This window comes from Salvelinus alpinus, chromosome 6 (genome assembly GCF_045679555.1).
Source record: "Salvelinus alpinus chromosome 6, SLU_Salpinus.1, whole genome shotgun sequence".
Classification (NCBI taxonomy): Eukaryota; Metazoa; Chordata; class Actinopteri; order Salmoniformes; family Salmonidae; genus Salvelinus; species Salvelinus alpinus.
Window position 1 is genome coordinate 62,281,229 of NC_092091.1, and position 20,091 is coordinate 62,301,319.

General features: G+C 41.4%; 1 protein-coding gene across 1 annotated transcript; it reads right to left on the reverse strand.

Annotated features, from left to right (window-relative positions):
- Window positions 1-335: 335 nt before the first annotated feature.
- Window positions 336-13,475, reverse strand: LOC139577680 (uncharacterized). Its single transcript, XM_071404848.1, has 6 exons — window positions 12,996-13,475; window positions 11,462-11,592; window positions 11,099-11,260; window positions 2,515-2,679; window positions 2,172-2,283; window positions 336-1,933 (listed from the first exon to the last, which is right to left on the reverse strand). Exons 1-6 carry the CDS (start codon window positions 13,276-13,278, stop codon window positions 1,065-1,067), a joined length of 1,722 nt encoding a protein of 573 aa, XP_071260949.1. The 5' UTR covers window positions 13,279-13,475; the 3' UTR covers window positions 336-1,064.
- Window positions 13,476-20,091: the final 6,616 nt, after the last annotated feature.

Here is a 20,091-nt window from a genome sequence, read left to right on the forward strand (position 1 = left end):
TTATTTTGACCAAAGGCTGTGCTACCAAATATTATGTCTAGGGTGTCAATAATTTAGTCAATGCCATTTCTGTTTATTTTCTGATTTAAAGGGATATATTAAGTTATGAATAAAAAACAAAGGTTCTGTAATATTAACAGTGAAATAAAGCATTTGAGACCAAATACAATGTTCAATTTCAACAAATCTTTTAGGGAAAATGGTCAGTTACTTGATAAAAGTGCAAGGACCACGACTGTGTGTGTTGATTAAATAATTAAGTATAATGTTTTAGTTAGACTGATAAGGGAAACTCAGTCCCTACAATGATACAAAAATAACCAAGTCAGTCAGCACAGAGTCAATTTTGTATTTCATTTCAACAAAATGGTAATTTACTCGCATAACTTTTACGTACAGTACTTTTATTGCACAAAACGATACAAGTAGATTAACTTTTCTCACAATGGTACCATTTTACCTTTTCTGTAAATCTGGAACCCTTACTTTGATAAAATGAATTTTAGAATACTTCGGAAAAGGTTTAACATTACAAGGCACCATCCTGATCACACTATAACACCACCAGTATCAACCTAAAGGGACTAAATTTGTCATTCTTCATTAGTGAAGCATTTTTACTAGACACCATATCATCTACTCTGCATCATCATACTCATTCTTTCCCCAGTTCAATCAAATTTCAATCAAATGCATTCATAAAGCCCTTTATACATCAGCAGAAACCCAGATTAAAACCCCAAACAGCAAGCAATGCAGATGTAGAAGCACGGTGGCTAGGAAAAACTCAATCCTCTTCTGGCTGTGCTAGGTGGAGTTCACCTCGTCCAATTCCCTACTAAATCCAAAAGCAACAGAATTAACTACAAACACACTAACTAGTACTACATGTTACTATACTCTATACATGGACCATGTTTTCTGCTGGTGTATCCTGAGGTATCTCCTCTCTGAGAACCTCTTCCCGCAGTGTGTACAGGCGAACGGCCTCTCTCCCATGTGGAACTTCAGGAGCATCTTCAGCTGATGCTGGTGGGAGAACCTCTTCTCACACTGGGGCAGCTTCAGGTTTTCTCCCCTGTGTGGACACTCTGGTGCCTCTTCAGGTTGAACAAGTGTGAAAAACTGGCCCGGCACAGGTGGCAATTGAATGGTTTCTCCCCCGTGTGAACCCTCTGGTGCCTCTTCAGGCTGAACGAGTGTGAAAAACTGGCCCAGCACAGGTGGCATCCGAATGGTTTCTCCCCCGTGTGCATCCTCTGGTGGATCTCCACCTGTTTGGGGAAACTGAAGGCTTTCCCACAAAACGAACACGGGAAACGCTTCTCTTTGGCGATGCCACCTTTACTGATTCCATCTCTACTACTGTCATTTGTCAATGGGCTTGTGTAGCTATTTAGTGTTGAGGCACTGGCATTGTCTGAGGTTTGGTTTAATATAAGGAGATTGTGAGGAGGACGAAGGCCAGGGAGTGTCTGTGTTGTTGCAGGGTCCATGTTCCAGTTGATAGATCCTATAGAAGGCAGGCTGAAGGCAGCACCTGTTAGGGGGTTAACCTGAGGCGCCATCAGTCTCTCTGAATCACAACTATAGGAGCAGGATGGAGCATCGCTAGCAGAGTCTGTGGCTGTTCTCATACAGACACCTCCCCGTCCACGCTGGCCAAATCTACGCCTCGCCCTGGTCTCAGCCAGTCTGTTGTCATGAAGACTAAGTTCAGCTGTTGTTTTGTATTCGACCGTCTGTTTCTGGTTGTGGTTAACAGCGTTGTTCCCCAGCCCAGAGTTTAGGATGCTGTTCCATCCATTGACCCCCACTATGTCGCATCTGGTCCTGGCCTGCTCAATGATGTTGTCCCCTGGGCCCTTGGCTGCACTGGTCTGGGTATCCAAGATGGCCGCCCAGTCTCCTCTGTTAGCCTCCAGCCAACCACCTGCAGGAAGAGGTTAGAAAATAGACTTTACAAACATGGCAGAGAAAACTCTACATATGGAGTGTTTTTGAGTCAATTACATGGTCAAGTTCATTCATTGTGTTTTTGTTGTATGTAAACATAAGTTGTATTGATTTCATTGTATGAATGAAGAAAATTAAGATAAAATAGTCAGGTGCATCGCTATTCCCATTGAAGATCTATTACTGTATGTACGTTATATGTATTTCTCCCTTACCTTGCTCCCCCATCTTTAGTCCACTCAGCAGATCAATGCTCTCTGGTCCGTCCTCTATTGTCTCCTCTTTGACTAGCAGCAGATCAGGCTTCCCATCCTCCATGTCTACTGACTGTAAGAGATACAGAGTGAGAGGATGTTGGATCAAGACAACTGATATGAGCACCCTGCTATGGAGCATCTTCGGATTGGGCAATGAGGGATTGCTATGAGTACAATGCATACATGTTAGTTGATTTGATACTAATGGTTGGATAATTCAATGGCATGGTCCCATACTTAAGACAAAATTAATTAAGACCTGACCTAATACCAATCAGACAGTAGTTCACAGAGGGCTCACCTCAGTGAGACTGTGTGTGGTCCTGTGCTGCTTAGCTGGTTCCTCTGTGGGTTCAGGAGGTGGTGTAGTCTGGTTGTCCTCCATGACCATGGTCCCCTCAGGGTTCCCCAGACCCTCCTCACACCCCTCCTCCTTCACGAGCAGCACCTCTGGACCCTCCTCCTCCTGGAAGAGACAGGTGATACAGATTACAGACATACACTCCCTCAGGTATGTACACACAGATAAACACACTTTCAACATGGAGTGTTTATCCATCCACACTACGCTTGAGTCCTATACTGTAGTTACACAATTACTTAACTGTTGTTAAACTCTTCCTGGTGGACATGAATATGATGTGGGTAAATATGAGTCATCATCAGTCAAACCTGACTGAACTATTTTGAAGTGCACAGCAGGTGTTTGTTAGTGTGTGGGTATGTGTAGGTACAGTGCAGTGAAGGCTTCTGAGGGGAGAACAGCTCGTAATAATGTCTGGAATGGAGTAAATGGAATGGTTTCAAAGACATGGTTTCATGGTTTTGATACCATTCCATTCACTCTATTCCATCCATTAAACTCCATTCAAGCCATTATTGTGAGCCGTTCTCCCCTCAGCAGCCTCCACTGTTACAGTTCCTTCAGAAAGTATTCATGCACCTTGACTTTTTCCACATTTTGTTATTTTACAGACTCAATTTAAAATTGATTAAAATTGAGATTTTTTGGGGTCACTGGCCTACACACAATACCTCATAATGTTAAAGTGGAATTATGTTTTTTTTTAAATTTAATTTTGACAAAAAATAAATAAATGAAAAGCTGAAATTTCTTGAGCCAATAAGTATTCAACCCCTGATTTTAAGACAGTCACATAGTTTAATGGCTGTGATAGGAGAACAGAGGATGGATCAACAACATTGTAGTTACTCCACAATACTAACCTCTTTGACAGAGTGAAAAGAAGGAAGCCTGTACAGAATAAAAATATTCCAAAACGTGCATCCTGTTTGCAACAAGGCACTAAAGCAGTACTGCAAAAAAAAAAAGGTGACAAAGCAATTAACTTTTTGTCCTGAATACAAACTGTTATGTTTGGAGCAAATCCAATACAACACATTACTGAGTCCACTCTCCATATTTTCAAGCATAGTTGTGGCTGCATCGTGTTATGGGTATGCTTGTAATCATTAAGGACTGGGGAGTTTTTCAGGAGAAAAAATTAACGTAATGGAGCTAAGCACAGGCAAAATCCTAGAGGAAAACCTGGTTCAGTTTGCTTTCCACCAGATACTGGGAGGAATTAATCTTTCTGCAGGACGATAACCTAAAACACAAAGCCAGATCTACACTGGAGTTGCTTACCAAGAAGACCGCAAATGAGTGGCCAAGTTACAATTTTGACATAAATCTGCTTGAAAATCTGTGGCAAGACCTGAAAATGGTTGTCTAGCAATGATCAACAACCAATTTGACAGGGATTTAAGATTTTTTGTTTAAAATAAATTGGGCAAATGTTGCACAATCCAGGTGTGGAAAGCTCTTTGAGACTTACTCAAAGATTAACAGTTGTAATTGCTACTAAAGGTGATTCTAACCTGTATAGACTCAGATAGTGTTTTATTTTTCATGATTTAAAAAAATATATTGTATAGTTTTTCTTCCACTTTGACAGAGCATTTTTTTGTAGATCATTGACGAAAAATTACAATTAAATCCATTTTAATCCCACTTCGTAACAAAACAAAAAATGGGAAAAGGGGCCGTGAATACTTTCTCTAGGCACTGTATGTAGGCCCTACGTGTATATTGGTTATAAAGCACTGTTGGGTGTATGTAGAATAGGGTGAGATCAGGTGTAATTTCTACTAAATAGAATCCCAATGAAAGTTAATGTTTATTAAACAAAGTTGTATATAAGCCATATGAAATCCACACATATATGTCTTAACAAAAAATGTCCATGAACTTGATTAACTGCATTCATTTTCTCATTAAAAGTGTCTTGGGGGAAAAAGTTAGTTGAATAGAAGTAGTGAAATATGCATTTGTGAACATAATATAGCCTACACAATACAAACACAATATGTAACAGATGTTTTATGTCTGAATGCAACATTCTAACTAGGAATATTCAACACTGAAATTGATTACTCTCGTTATTCCAAATGCATCTGTGGATCTTTTCTGCTGACAACAATGAAAAGTAATCTTTGTCTTTAATTCAACGTTTGATCCAAACATCAGAATATATCGTGTGGAATGGTTTCTATGTTACTGAGTGGAATGTTTTTTTTCTGCTGGTGTATCCTGAGGTAGGTCCTCTCAGAACCTTTTCCTGCAGTGTGTACAGGTAGGGCTGTGGCGGTCATGAAAATGTGTCAGCCGTTAACTGTCACGCAAAATGACCACAATAACAAGGTTATTGACCATGTATTAACATAAATACGGTTGGCATCTCCGGGTTTCCAAGCATACAAGCCGCTGATGCGCGCCTTTGGAACATCTAAAATTGAAATATGGATTACAAATCCATTTAATATACACCATCACAATAGCTGGTGTTAAGAAACATTATGATATGAAGAAAATTTATTTCAGAAGAACAGAATTTCATATTGAGTCGGCCAACTGCATGTTACCGATCTGGGAGTGCCATGCCAATAGCAGAAAATATATACTTAAATCCTGTGCAATTATTTTATATGACTTTATATTTACAAGAATATAAGTGTACATTGGTTAATAAAATAGAAAGGATATTTTCTCTAACGATTACCGAGCGAGTGCGCAATGGCTATTCTGTGTCGAGTGTAAAAAGTGATCATTTGTAACATGTCCTATATGCTTCATTTCGAGTTATTTGGCAACTTTAGTTGTGAGACAAACCTTAGAATGTCTTAGAAATCAAAACATATGGGCTGCATGATGCAACAATTGATGATTTGAAAAAGTTGCAAAAAAGGCATGCGCTCTGTTTCTTGCCTAGACTGCACGCACTGCTCATTAGTCTCTCATTCACAAGTGATAATATTCTCTCCCATCAGACTACTCTCAATTTATAAGATCTTTATACTAAATAATATATGTGTGTGAAATTAGTTTAGAATGGGCCATTATCAGCTGCATGGGCATGCCATCCGTATGCACTCGACAGTGTCGATGAAATACGAACGCTATAATAGGTGTGTTGGAAAAATGACCAGCTCCTGACACGCATCATTAATTCATTATGAATAACATTCATTTGATTTCATTCTTCATTAATGTAACCGCAATGTTCAGTTGAAATGACTCGCATTTGCATGCACCAACAGTAGGGACATCTTATTTAATATATAGCTTGCGAAAGTATTCACCCCCCTTGGGATTTTTCCTATTTTGTTACCTTACAACCTGGAATTAAATGTGGGGGTTTGTATAAATTGATTTACACAACATGCCTACCACTTTGAAGATGCAACATATTTTGTCAAATAAACAATAAATAACACAAAAAAAACAGAAAACTTGATCGTGCATAACTATTCACCCCCCCAAAAGTCAATACTTTGTCGAGCCACCTTTTGCAGCAATTACATCTGCAAGTCTCTTGGGGTATGTCTCTATAAACTTGGCACATCTAGCCACTGGGATTTTTGCCCATTCTTCAAGGCAAAACTGCTCCAGCTCCTTCAAGTTGGATGGGTTCCAGTGGTGTACAGCAATCTTTAAGTCATACCACAGATTCTCAATTGGATTGAGGTCTGGACGTTGACTAGGCCATTCCAAGACCTTAAAATGTTTCCCATTAAACCACTCGAGTGTTGCTTTAGCAGTATGCTTAGGGTCATTGTCCTGCTGGAAGGTGAACCTCTGTCCCAGTCTCAAATCTCTGGAAGACTGAAACAGGTTTCCCTCAAGAATTTCCTATATTTAGCGCCATCCATCATTCCTTCAATTCTGACCAGTTTCCCAGTCCCTGCCGATGAAAAACACCCCCACAGCATGATGCTGCCACCACCATACTTCACTGTGGGGATGGTGTTCTTGGGGTGATGAGAGGTGTTGGGTTTGCGCCAGACATAGTGTTTTCCGTGAGTTTTAGTGGGCGGCCCTCTCTTGGCAGGTTTGTTGTGGTGCCATATTCTTTCAATTTTTTTAAAATAATGAATTTAATGGTGCTCCGTGGGATGTTCAAAGTTTGGGACCTTTTTTTATAACCCAACCATGATCTGTACTTCTCCACAACTTTGTCCCTAACCTGTTTGGAGAGCTCCTTGGTCTTCATGGTGCCGCTTGCTTGGTGGTGCCCCTTGCTTAGTGGTGTTGCAGACTCTGGGGCCGTTCAGAACAGGTGTATATATACTGAGATCATGTGACACTTAAATAAAGTCCACCTGTGTGCAATCTAACTAATTATGTGACTTCTGAAGGTAATTGGTTGCACCAGATCTTATTTAGGGGCTTCATAGCAAAGGGGGTGAATAAATATGCACGCACCGCTTTTCCATATATTTTTTAACAAAATAGGAAAAAGGGGGATGAATATTTTTGCAAGGCACTGTGTGTGTGTGTGTTTGTTTGTGTTATATATATATAAAATACACAGACACACCCGTTCCAAAGTTTGGGGTCACTTAGAAATGTCATTGTTTTTGAAAGAAAAGCTAATTTTGTTGTCCATTAAAATATCAAATTGATCAGAAATACAGTGTAGACATTGTTAATGTTGTAAATGACTATTGTAGGTGGAAACGGCAGATTTTTAATGGAATATCTACATAGGCGTACAGAGGCCCATTATCAGCAACCATTACTCCTGTGTTCCAATGGCACGTTGTGTTAGCTAATCCAAATGTATCATTTTAAAAGGCTAATTGATTATTAGAAAAACGTTTTGCAATTATGTTAGCACAGCTGAAAACTATTGTACTGATTAAAGATGCAATAAAACTGGTCTTCTTTAGACTAGTTGAGTATCTGGAGCGTCAGCATTTGTGGGTTTGATCACAGGCTCAAAATGTACAGAAACAAATATTTTTTTTCTGAAACTTGTCAGTCTATTCTTGCCAATAGGAGTGGGACGCGCCGGTGCACAACTGAGCAAGAGGACAAGTAAATTAGAATGTCTAGTTCGAGAAACAGATGCCTCACAAGTCCTCAACTGGCAGCTTCATTAAATAGTACCCTCTAAACACCAGTCTCAACGTCAACAGTGAATAGTCGACTCGGGGATGCTGGCCTTCTAGGCAGAGTTCCTCTGTCCAGTGTCGGTGTTCTTTTGCCCACTTAATCTTGAAATTTTTCTTGGCCAGTCAGATATGGCTTTTTCTTTGCAACTCTGCCTAGAAGACCAGCATCCCGGAGTCTCCTCTTCACTGTTGACGTGGAGACTGGTGTTTTGCGGGTACTATTTAATGAAGCTGCCAGTTGGACTTGTAAGGCGTCTGTTTCTCAAACTAGACACTCTAATTTACTTGTCCTCTGGCTCAGTTGTGCACCGGGGCCTCCCACTTCTCTTTCTATTCTGGTTAGAGCCAGTTTGCGCTGTTCTGTGAAGGGCATAGTACACAGCGTTGTACGAGATCTTCAGTTTCTTGGCAATTTCTCGCATGGAATAGCATTCATTTCTCAGAACAAGAATAGACTGAGCCTGTAATTGAACCCACAAATGCTGATGCTCCAGATACTCAACTAGTCTAAAGGCCAGTTTTATTGCTTCTTTAAATCAGTACAATAGTTTTCAGCTGTGCTAACATAATTGCAAAACGGTTTTCTAATAATCAATTAGCCTTTTAAAATGATAAACGTGGATTAGCTAACACAACGTGCAATTGGAACACAGGAGTGATGGTTGCTGATAATGGGCCTCTGTACGCCTATGTAGATATCCCATTAAAAAAACTATACATTTCCAGCTACAATAGTCATTTACAACATTAACAATGTCTACACCGTATTTCTGATCAATTTGATGTTATTTTAATTGACCAAAAAAAGTGCTTCTCTTTCAAAAACTAGGACATTTCTAAGTGACCCCAAACTTTGGAACGGTAGTGTGCGTGTGTTATATATATAAAATGTGGATTTGGGCTAATTCACGATCTGAGGAAGTGGAAACTCAAAATGCATTAGCTAGAAAACTAAATATAATATGCTGATAGATTAATCAATTACACAGCTAACTAACAGTTCAAGTAGTTAGTTAACAGTTAATGTAATGTCCTGAAAACTTTTCAGCATACCCAATGATGTCTATAGGCCTATGCAATTACTTCGCCCCGTATAAGATATATCTCAAAGCTATAGCCTCTGAGACACTTCATTTAAAAAAGGTGCTCCAGCAGTCCAAATTGAGAAATAAATATAAAACCTACAGAAAGCGGAGACCCTCCTGCATCCCGAGTGGCGCAGCGGTCTAAGGCACTGCATCGCAGACTCTGGTTCGATCCCAGACTGTGTCGCAGCCGGCCGCAACTGGGAGACCCATGAAGCAGCGCACAATTGGCCCAGTGTCGTCCAGGTTAGGGGAGGGGTTGGCCTGTTGGGATGTCCTTGTCCCATCTCGCTCTAGCGACTCCTTGTGGTGAGCCAGGCGCCTGCAAGCCAACTTCAGTTGCCAGCTATACGGTGTTTCCTCCGACACATTGGTGCAGCTGGCTTCCGGGTTAAGCGAACAGTGTGTCAAGAAGCAGTGCGGCTTGGCAGGTTGTGTTTCGGAGGACGCATGGCTCTCGACCTTCGCCTCGTCCGAGTCCGTACGGGAGTTGCAGCGATGGGACAAAACTACCAATTAGGTCTCACAAAAAAAAAAGCACGAAGACATCTGAGACCCTCTTCTCTCCAACAGTCACAACAATATGCCTCTTTGTGTGATTTTCCCACAACTGCAATTTCAAATGTTGCAATCACAATGCATTTCTCTCCCTCTCCTCTCACCCACTTGGAGCGCAGAGAGAGAGAGCGTGGTTTGGAGGATGGATGAGACGTTTCAGATAATAACAGCAAGTCTATGTCAATATAAAAATGTGGAACTTAACTGAATGACTGTAGTCAAATTCCACGTGACCGTTGAGTCATGGTAACTGGGCTACTCAAACTGTGCTCTGTAAACGGATGGTGCTGATGGGCGTAAGTAGCTTACAAAACTTGCTAACGGCCATCAAGATGCTAATGACCTGGTACTCAACACTCTATTGTCCCTCAAATCACTCTGACATCAATGCTAATGCATTTGAAAATCGCGCATCAAACACTTCATGATTGAATTTGAATAATCTGCATAATCTGTTTGGACGATGGATGAGATGTTTCAGATAATAGCAGCAAGTCTATTTCAATATAAAAATGTGGAACTTGAAAGTCATGGTCAACACACCTGTATTTTCAGAATGCAACACACAGGTATTCCTGCTATTGCGATCCCTGCAGATTATTCAAATTCAATCATGAAGTGTTTGATGCGCGATTTTCAAATCCATTAGCATTGATGTCAGAGTGATTTGAGGGACAATAGAGCGTTGAGTACCATGCGATTAGCGTCTTGATGGCCGTTAGCAAGTTTGGCAGGCTACTAACGCCCATCAGCACCACTCATTTACAGAGTGCAGTTTGATTAGCTCAGTTACCATGACTCAACGGTCATGTGGAATTTGACTACAGTGATGACTTGTGACCCCGGTGTGGCGGTTTTACGGTCACAGTAACAGCCCTACACACAGGGGAACGGCCTCTCTCCTGTGTGGACCTTCAGGTGCATCTTCAGCTGGTGCTGGTGGGAGAACCTCTTTTCACAATGTGGGCAGCTATAGGATTTCTCCCCTGTGTGGACCCTTTGATGCCTCTTCAGGTTGCAAGCCTGGGCAAAGCTCATGTGACACTGGGTACAGCTGTAGGGTTTCTCCCCTGTGTGGACCCTCTGGTGGATCTCCACCTTCTGGGGGCGGCTGAATCCTTTGTTACAGAACATGCAGAGAAACCGTTTCTCTTTACTATTACCTGATGTTGCTCCCCCTCCCTGAGCCTGGGCTCTAGCCCTGTCGTTTGAGTTCAATACCTGATCGAAAAGGACGCGGCCGTGTGAATCGGAAGGTACCATCGACGTGGACACTGGGTTGCGATCCCTGAGCGGGTGTAAAGGGGAGTGGGTTGCGACATTTGGATTTTTCTGTAAGCTTTCCCTGTAGTCTAAGAAGTCACTGGTGTTTCCCTGCGAGTGTCCTTCTCCTAAGTGAGTCTCCTCTGCATTCCATGTCAGAGGAGTGTCGCCTTTCACTTTCACTTCATCTACGACTATACCCTCCCCTTTCTTATCAAGGCACCCGTCAGAATATACACTACTACTGTACCGGTTCCAGTCCCCTCTCAATGGATTAGTCTGTGTATCTAAGCCGATAGGCATGTCACCAGGTATCATCTCTGTAGTGTATGAACAGGACGGATCATTGCCAGTCTGTAAAGTGTCACCTGAGTCCTGATGGGACAGAACCGTCCTTGGGCTCGTGTTACCGTAAAGTAAATACTCTGAGTGGGGAGCAGGAGGACAGCCCAGTCGGTCCAGCCCCGTTAAAGTCTCTGTATCTGTCTCTGACTTGAGGACGGCGTTCAGCGTTCCACTGACCTCCGTGATGTTTCGCCGGGTAATGGGTGGCGCTTGGGCGGGGTCCTCTGTGGCTACAGGGGGCGCTCCAGCCGTTCCAGTATGGATGCATTTGCTGTGCCGTGGGTCCTCCTCTTCTCGAGACCTCTCCAGCTTGACCCCAGGACCTGCAGCCTCTGCATCCTGACACAAGAAGAGGGGAGATTGTTATCCAAATTCTACTCATGTACCGGTAATAATGTCGTGGGGAAGTCTCAGAAGCTCCCCTATGGCAGATAAATTAGGATGTACTTGTAAGCAAGTGAATAGCTGAGGCGAGCCTTTCTGAAATGAACTGGCCACATTTGATGTACTGTAATTTTGATGTAATACTATTACACTAACCTCTATCACGATAACGTGCTGGGTTGAGGTTCCACTCCCCTCATCAACAGTGATTGGTTGCTCATCTCTACATGTATTGTGTCCCGCTGGCTTCACAAAGCTCCTGTAGCCTCCAGTAAGATGTCCTTCAACTGAGACAGTGATTGAGGGAAAAGAGGTGGTTAGGTTAGCTACTGTCAATGCCCATGTTGTACACCAATGACAGTTTTGACACTCTAGAATTGGCAAGGATGTAAGGTAACACTTCAAATAACTTCTTGATACACTATTTATAGATCAGTAGATTATGTTCCATGCGTCACATTGTTTTCAATTAGTAAATAGTAGGAAATGCAGTAAATCAAGAATCTGGTTAGAATATGATAGTGTCTTTGTGCAAGATAGCTAAATAAATCAGGGGAATTATTGCATACAATCCACAAACTGACCAAGACGCAATTCTGGTTAACCAAATGTGGTTAACACATTTAAAGTCACATATGCACAGAGGGGAAAGGACGACAAAATGTACCTCTTGCCTTTTTTTCTTTAAAAAAAAATCATCTTTATTGAAGTTTTACAACCATAAATATTTCACATAAATACAATTCAAGTTTCACAATACATTTTAGTTCATAATTACAAAACGTGATGTACAGATTTTATAGTGTCCGTGGTAGTTTTTGGAGTCCATCTTATTTCCTCTTTTTTAGTTCCGTTTTGATTATTATAATTTTTTTAATTGAACTAAATTTTATTTCATAGTCATAATGCATCTTGTCTTCCAAATTTTACTGTTCACAACGTATATTATTGTCCACCATAATTCTTTAGTAGAGTCATCCACGTGAGAATCGAAGACACCATGAAAGACAGACTTGGGATTTATACATACAGTACAAGTCAAAAGTTTGGACACACCTACTCATTCAAGGGTTTTTCTTCATGTTTACTATTTTCTATCTTCTGTATAACACCCCTACCTTGTCACAACACAACTGATTGGCTCAAACTCATTAAGGAAAGAAATTCCACAAATTAACAAGGCACATCTGTTAATTGAAATGTATTCCAGGTGATTACCTCATGAGCCTGGTTGAGAGAATGCCAAGAGTGTGCAAAGCTGTCATCAAGGCAAAGGGTGGCTACTTTGAAGAATATCAAATATGTTTTGATTTGTTTAACAGTGTTATTTCATAGTTTTGATGTCTTCACTATTATTCTACAATGTAGAACATAGTACAAATAAATAAAAACCCTTGAATGAGTAGGTGTCCAAACTTTTGACAGATACTGTACATTTTCTGACAACTGTGCAACGAGTATATATATTTTTAAACATCCTTGTTTCTGCAGGAGGGTTCAGGTTGCGATATGCGACTTCAACACCATATTTAATCAGATATCACTTTATAAATAGTTTTGTTCAAGTTTCAAAATGTGTATTTAAATGTATGAAATTGACTGAGATACCAGATCCTTTGGTTCCGTAATCGTATTAAAACCCCCACATATAATTACGGAATTTCCCACACATAAATAGCCCCTTATGTACCTCTTGCGGTTCCTCTGTATCTGTCGAGGATCTTGACACTTCTGGGACGACTGGCGAGAATGCGCTCTCGCATTGTCTTGTCAGCGCGGTCCCGTGGCACCTTCAGTTCCAGTAGCTGTAGTTTCCTCTGCAATGCCCTGTTTTCTTTTTGTCTTTGAGTTATTTCCAAACGAAACACTGCATAGTCGTTGTCTACGAGCTTACAGATCTCTGCAACGGCTGCATTCGCTAGCACCTCCATGATGGAGGCTATTTGAGTGTGAAAAACCATACAGTTAGCCATTGTTAGAAGCTAGCTACCTAGCGTTACCTAGATAACATCAACCTAACCTGTCTCCAACGCGAATAAAATAGTACCCGGGGTAAGTATGTGATGCTATGCAAGGTTTTAATAAACGTCTAAATAACAACAATAAAAACGCTAACGTAAAAATTGTTCTTGGTTACTGTTCACTTCCGTTTAAATTGTCTTCTTCCTGTGGTTTTCCGGCCGACTAGACGCTTTGTTGCGTTTTGCTGCCTTTCACAGGTCAGAGATTGAATTGCACATTTTGTTCACGGAAAAAGGGCACCACCATCTAACCCTACATATATCCCACTACAGGCCGTCGGCCTGGGAGGCTGGAACCCCTTCTCTTAAAACCCTGTGTAGTTCTTCTGCACTAAAATCTGACACCCAAAAACTTCTCTGCTGCTGCTACTACCAAACCTATCTTCTGGGATTTCTTCTCCATCTGTGTGGTACAATTAATGACCATAGCGATAAATGATAAGAAGCCAAACTTACTAAAGCACAAACTGTCCGGGTCACTCTGTACTGGCCACGAGTCACAGGGATCCTCTCAGGCTCCCTCACCCAGCCTCACTCTTTTCCCATCACCATCTACTTTCCTCACTCGCACATTTCTGACCCCCCCCCAGCAACACCACCACAATTGAAGCACCACTTTTTCCACCAAAACGACACATTCCTTTGTCCCATGCCCTCCTGTACACTTCTCAAACATCAGAATTTCCCTCCTACATACTGCTGTAACATGACCATACACTTGGCACCTGAAACACCGTAATAGGTTCAGAACAAAAGCTCTTATGGGATACCTGACATGTCCTAGCATGACTTTATCAGGTAAACACTCAACATCAAAACTCTCCTCAACAGGGTCTCCTCAATATCGCGCTCGCCACCGGGTCTGCGTTCCACCAAACGGCGTGCATCACAGACACCAGGGATCCTCAACTTCAGTTGTTCCACCTCAACACTCAAAGCCACCCCAGTTATCACTCCTTTCACCGGTGCTCTGCTCCAGATAGCAAAGCAAGACACAGCTCTTGTCCCAAGGAGCGAGATGTGGAGTGCCCGCTCCTTCTGGGCGGAAGACACACAGAAAAACAGTAAGTCCACTTCTAGATGCTTTGACTGAGATAACAATACACAACTCCTTCTCCACGCAGCCGGATACCACAAATTGGTTGGCCAAAAGGCATGAATTCACTTTCTCCACAAATCACAAGAGTCATCTCAGGCATTTTCCTGATGATTGGGGTGAGGCTCAGAAGTCTTCAGGTTCTTTTTCTTCACTTTTGTCAGGTTTGATTTCTAAGCTTTCACTATCCGACTCCCATTGGTGGAAAAGTACCCAATTGTCATATTTGAGTAAAAGTAAAGATACCCTTTGTAGATTACTCATATGACTCAAGTAAAAGTGAAAGTCATCCAGAAAAATAATACTTGAGTAAAAGTCTAAAAGTATTTGGTTTTAAATATACTTAAGTATCTAAAGTAAATCTAATTACAAAAATATACTGAAGTATCAAAAGTAAAAGTAAAAGTGTGAATCATTTTTTAATTGCTTATAATACGAAAATCAGAAGGCACAATTTTCTTGTTTTTAAAATGTACGGATAGCTAGGGGCACACTACAACACGCAGACATAATTTACAAACGAAGCATTTGTGTTTAGTGAGTCCTCCAGATCAGAAGCAGTAGGGATGACCATGGATGTTCTCTTGATAAGTTAGTGAATTGGACCACTTTCCTGTCCAAAAATATAAATAGTAAAGTACAGATACTTAAAAAAACTACTTAAGCAGTATTTTAAAATATTTTTTACTTAATTTAAGTACTTAACACCACTGCTGACTCCATCTCATGCTTTTCAGGAGAGGAACATGTAATTATCTCTGCTGTAGTTGACTCATGAGAGAAAGTACTTTGCATGTATTTCGCAGAGATTTGTACGGTTTGTGCCTTTCTCCCTTCTTTCTGCCTCGTGTTTTCTCGCCATCCGCCATTCTTCCTCCAAGTGCCCGCCGGTCAAGCTAACTAGCTAGCTAGCTCCACTTCTGTTGACACTGAAGAGAAGGGATCTTATTGGTTGGCATCATAGCTCAAAGGGTGTGGTTAAATGAAAAATGTGTACACGCTGTTCTTTAAATTACGGGACTGCTTATCACTTTACACATCAAATCTCCTATGATCAGTATCTTTCAAGCTGAGAGCAGACTTGTTTAGAAAGAACAGTGTGTTAGCAAGAATAGAGTAGAAAATATTAGAATTACTTTATTCTATCTACATCACCTTAGTAAGGTGTCACGATCGTCTTGACTTTGAATGGAGGACCAAAACGCAGCGTGTGAAAAATAAGACATCTTCTTTTAATGAAGGAAAAAACAAACACTTACAAAATGAACAAAACAACCGATCGTGAAGCTAAGAAGAACTAAGTGCACACATGCAACATAGAACATAGACAATTACCCACAAACGCATGATGCCTATGGCTGCCTTAAATATGGCTCCCAATCAGAGACAAATGAAAGACATCTGTCTCTGATTGAGAACCACTCAGGCAACCATAGACTTACATAGACAACTACACTAGACACTGCCCCATACACATACAACAACCCCTAGACACTACAAAAACACATACATACCCCATGTCACACCCTGACCTAACTAAAATAATAATGAAAACAAAGATAACTAAGGCCAGGGTGTGACATAAGGTTAATATTCAACTGTCCTTGTTCTTGACTAGATTTACCGTCCCTCTAAAAACAGGTACAGTGGGGCAAAAAAGTTTTTAGTCAGCCACCAATTGTGCAAGTTCTCCCACTTAAAAAGATGAGAGAGGCCTGTAATTTTCATCATAGGTACACTTCAACTATGTGTTATAAATTATGGTGGAAAATAAGTATTTGGTCACCTACAAACAAGCAAGATTTCTGGCTCTCACAGACCTGTAACTTCTTCTTTAAGAGGCTCCTCTGTCCTCCACTCGTTACCTGTATTAATGGCACCTGTTTGAACTTGTTATCAGTATAAAAGACACCTGTCCACAACCTCAAACAGTCACACTCCAAACTCCACTATGGCCAAGACCAAAGAGCTGTCAAAGGACACCAGAAACAAAATTGTAGACCTGCACCAGGCTGGGAAGACTGAATCTGCAATAGGTATGCAGCTTGGTTTGAAGAAATAAACTGTGGGAGCAATTATTAGGAAATGGAAGACATACAAGACCACTGATAATCTCCCTCGATCTGGGGCTCCACGCAAGATCTCACCCCGTGGGGTCAAAATGATCACAAGAACGGCGAGCAAAAATCCCAGAACCACACGGGGGGATCTAGTGAATGACCTGCAGAGAGCTGGGACCAAAGTAACAAAGCCTACCATCAGTAACACACTATGCCGCCAGGGACTCAAATCCTGCAGTGCCAGACGTGTCCCCCTGCTTAAGCCAGTACATGTCCAGGCCCGTCTGAAGTTTGCTAGAGAGCATTTGGATGATCCAGAAGAAGATTGGGAGAATGTCATATGGTCAGATGAAACCAAAATAGAACTTTTTGGTAAAAACTCAACTCGTCGTGTTTGGAGGACAAAGAATGCTGAGTTGCATCCAAAGAACACCATACCTACTGTGAAGCATGGCGGTGGAAACATTATGCTTTGGGGCTGTTTTTCTGCAAAGGGACCAGGACGACTGATCCGTGTAAAGGAAAGAATGAATGGGGCCATGTATCGTCAGATTTTGAGTGAAAACCTCCTTCCATCAGCAAGGGCATTGAAGATGAAACGTGGCTGGGTCTTTCAGCATGACAATGATCCCAAACACACCGCCCGGGCAACGAAGGAGTGGCTTCGTAAGAAGCATTTCAAGGTCCTGGAGTGTTGCCCAGCAACAGCCCCAAAACATCACTGCTCTAGAGGAGATCTGCATGGAGGAATGGGCCAAAATACCAGCAAAAGTGTGTGAAAACCTTGTGAAGACTTACAGAAAACGTTTGACCTCTGTCATTGCCAACAAAGGGTATATAACAAAGTATTGAGATAAACTTTTGTTATTGACCAAATACTTATTTTCCACCATAATTTGCAAATAAATTCATTAAAAATCCTACAATGTGATTTTCTGGATTTTTTTTCTTCTCATTTTGTCTGTCATAGTTGAAGTGTACCTATGATGAAAATTACAGGCCTCTCATCTTTTTAAGTGGTGTAACATCTTTCGTCTGTAGAAGGAGAGGAGGACCAAAGCGCAGCGTGGTGCGTATCCATAATTTATTAGAATACTTCTCAATATGAACAAAAACAATAAACAGACGAAAAACCAACGAAGCTACAGTCCCGAACTAGTGAACACAGAAAAACCAGGAACACACGAACAGGAACAATCACCCACAAATCAACAGTGAAAACAGGCTACCTTAATATGGTTCCCAATCAGAGACAATGCAAAACACCTGCCTCTGATTGAGAACCATAGCAGGCCAAATGACAAACCTCAACATAGAAACACATAACATAGACTGCCCACCCCAACTCACGCCCTGACCATACTAACTAAAGACAAAAACAAAGGAAAATAAAGGTCAGAACGTGACAAGTGGGAGAACTTGCACAATTGGTGGCTGACTAAATACTTTTTTGCCCCACTGTATTTACTCAAGCTTGTTTCAAATCACAAGTTAACAAAGGGTTAATAAGGGGAATGTGGTTAATTACCCTCTTACCCCAAGACACTAGACATGATAACTATCCCAGATATACCCTGTGTATATCTCAAGCCACACTGCTACAATATCTCCTCATCGTGGACTCTCCTATGTCTGATAAGGTTAGTCAGGAAAGACAAGCTCATGTAACATAGTTTGCACTTGAAGGGCCTGTCCTTGGTGTGAACTGTCTGGTGCTTCTTCACATAGTTTGCCTCAGCAAAGCGCCTCCCATACGTGGGGCAGGCGTATGGCTTGTCTGCGTCCGTCCTAATGCTCGGCCTCCCACGTTGTGACCCAATGACACCAGAGGAGGCAGAAGCAGGAGCCCCCACCCTCAGTTGGTTAGTCTTTGAGCTCCCTCCTTGACCTCTAGCCATTGTTTGAGTGTTGTTGGGATTGTGTGCTGTCTTAGGCTAGATACCTCCTGTGGTGAACACCCATCCTGACTGTCTGTTTTGACGAGGTAATCCTGAGGTAACTGAGGAAAGCCCAGGGTGACCTGCTCTGTTCATCATGGATACTGTGGTGTTTGTATCATAGGAACAGGAGGGTCTATCTCTATCAGCCCCAGGCCCTGCTCCATCCCTGCACTAAGACTGTGAAGAGAAGGGTCTGGGCTGCAGACTGGATCTCTGACTGGAGCCTCTGTCTCTCTGATGACCACCAGGACTGAGGTTGTTCAGTCCACCTGTCCACTGGTTGTGTTCTATGTAGTGGTGGTGGACTCTCTGTCCCTCATGGTTCGGCCTCGGTTCCAACTCAGGAAAAAAGATCAACGGCTCCTTATCCATGGTTCTGATCCGTGGCTAGGGTTTGTGACCAGCCGCTTCAGAGGTCCAGTCTTTCCCACCAGTAACATTGGATATCAGGAGGTCTTCGTGGACTGCAGACTGTAAACACAAATTGTACAGAAGAGCATAAAAAGGTTTATATAAGAAACTCTGCTGTACACACAGAAACATGACATGACCCCTCTGCAGTCCACTTTAGCTCAGTTAGTAGAGCAAGGCGCTTGCAATGCCAGGATAGTGGGTTCGATTTCCGAGACCACCCATACGGAAAAAGGTATGTACGCACGACTAAGTCGCTTTAGATAAGTATCTGCTAAATGGCATATATTATTATATATTACATGATATTATAACATGTTAACCACAGTCAAGCCCATCTCTAACACTGTGGTTCAAGTAGGGAGGCGTGGGGTAAATTGTTTACATTCAGTATCACTCCGTCAAGGGGAATATAGTATATTCTTTCTATCAAAGATATCTACACATATTTCAGGATGTTGTGTATCCCTGGAAGTTCATGAATTCATGTAAACATTACACTTTTGAAAAAATAGCTTGTCCAAAAAAAGAAAGTGGTATGTGGTAAGTTGAGCTGCGGGACAGGGTAAGTTAAGCCTCCTATAAAACCATGTCTATCTTTATGTCCAAAACACAATTCAACACAATCGCTTTTTCAAAATAATTTTAAGCATAGTTTAACACAGGCTTATCACCTAACAAACACTTTGTACTTTAAAAAAACACTTTTACCATAGACCAGGCCCTGTTGTAACCTCATATAACAGTGATAATGCCTTGCATTACACCAGGGAGTAAAACACTTCCATTGGCTCAACTTACCCCAAGGCAAACATTTTGACTATATTATTTTGACCATGGATGCACTTTCATGCTATGTTTAGGACCTCAAGCTTATAGAGACCCCAAATGATGTATAGAACAATCTCAAAATTATACATTTTGGTTTAGATACAAGCATTATGAAACCTCGAATACATTCATTCCACTGAATCTGCTTTTTGGACCTAACTTGCTTACCACTTTTTCCATGTCGTTTCTTCCTTCACAGACTCCATGAAATTATGACTTATTTGGTGAAATTATTGTGTGTGTGTATGGTTACCTAGAAACAAGGGTTGCTCAACTTACCCCTTTGGCTCAACTTACTTGGAGTTTATTATAAAAAATAATACTTTATTATAAAAAATAATAATACTTCAAATAATAATACTTCAAGAATCTTTTGGTTCCACTGAGATAAGGGAAACTCAGTCCCTTCAATGATACAAAAAAACAA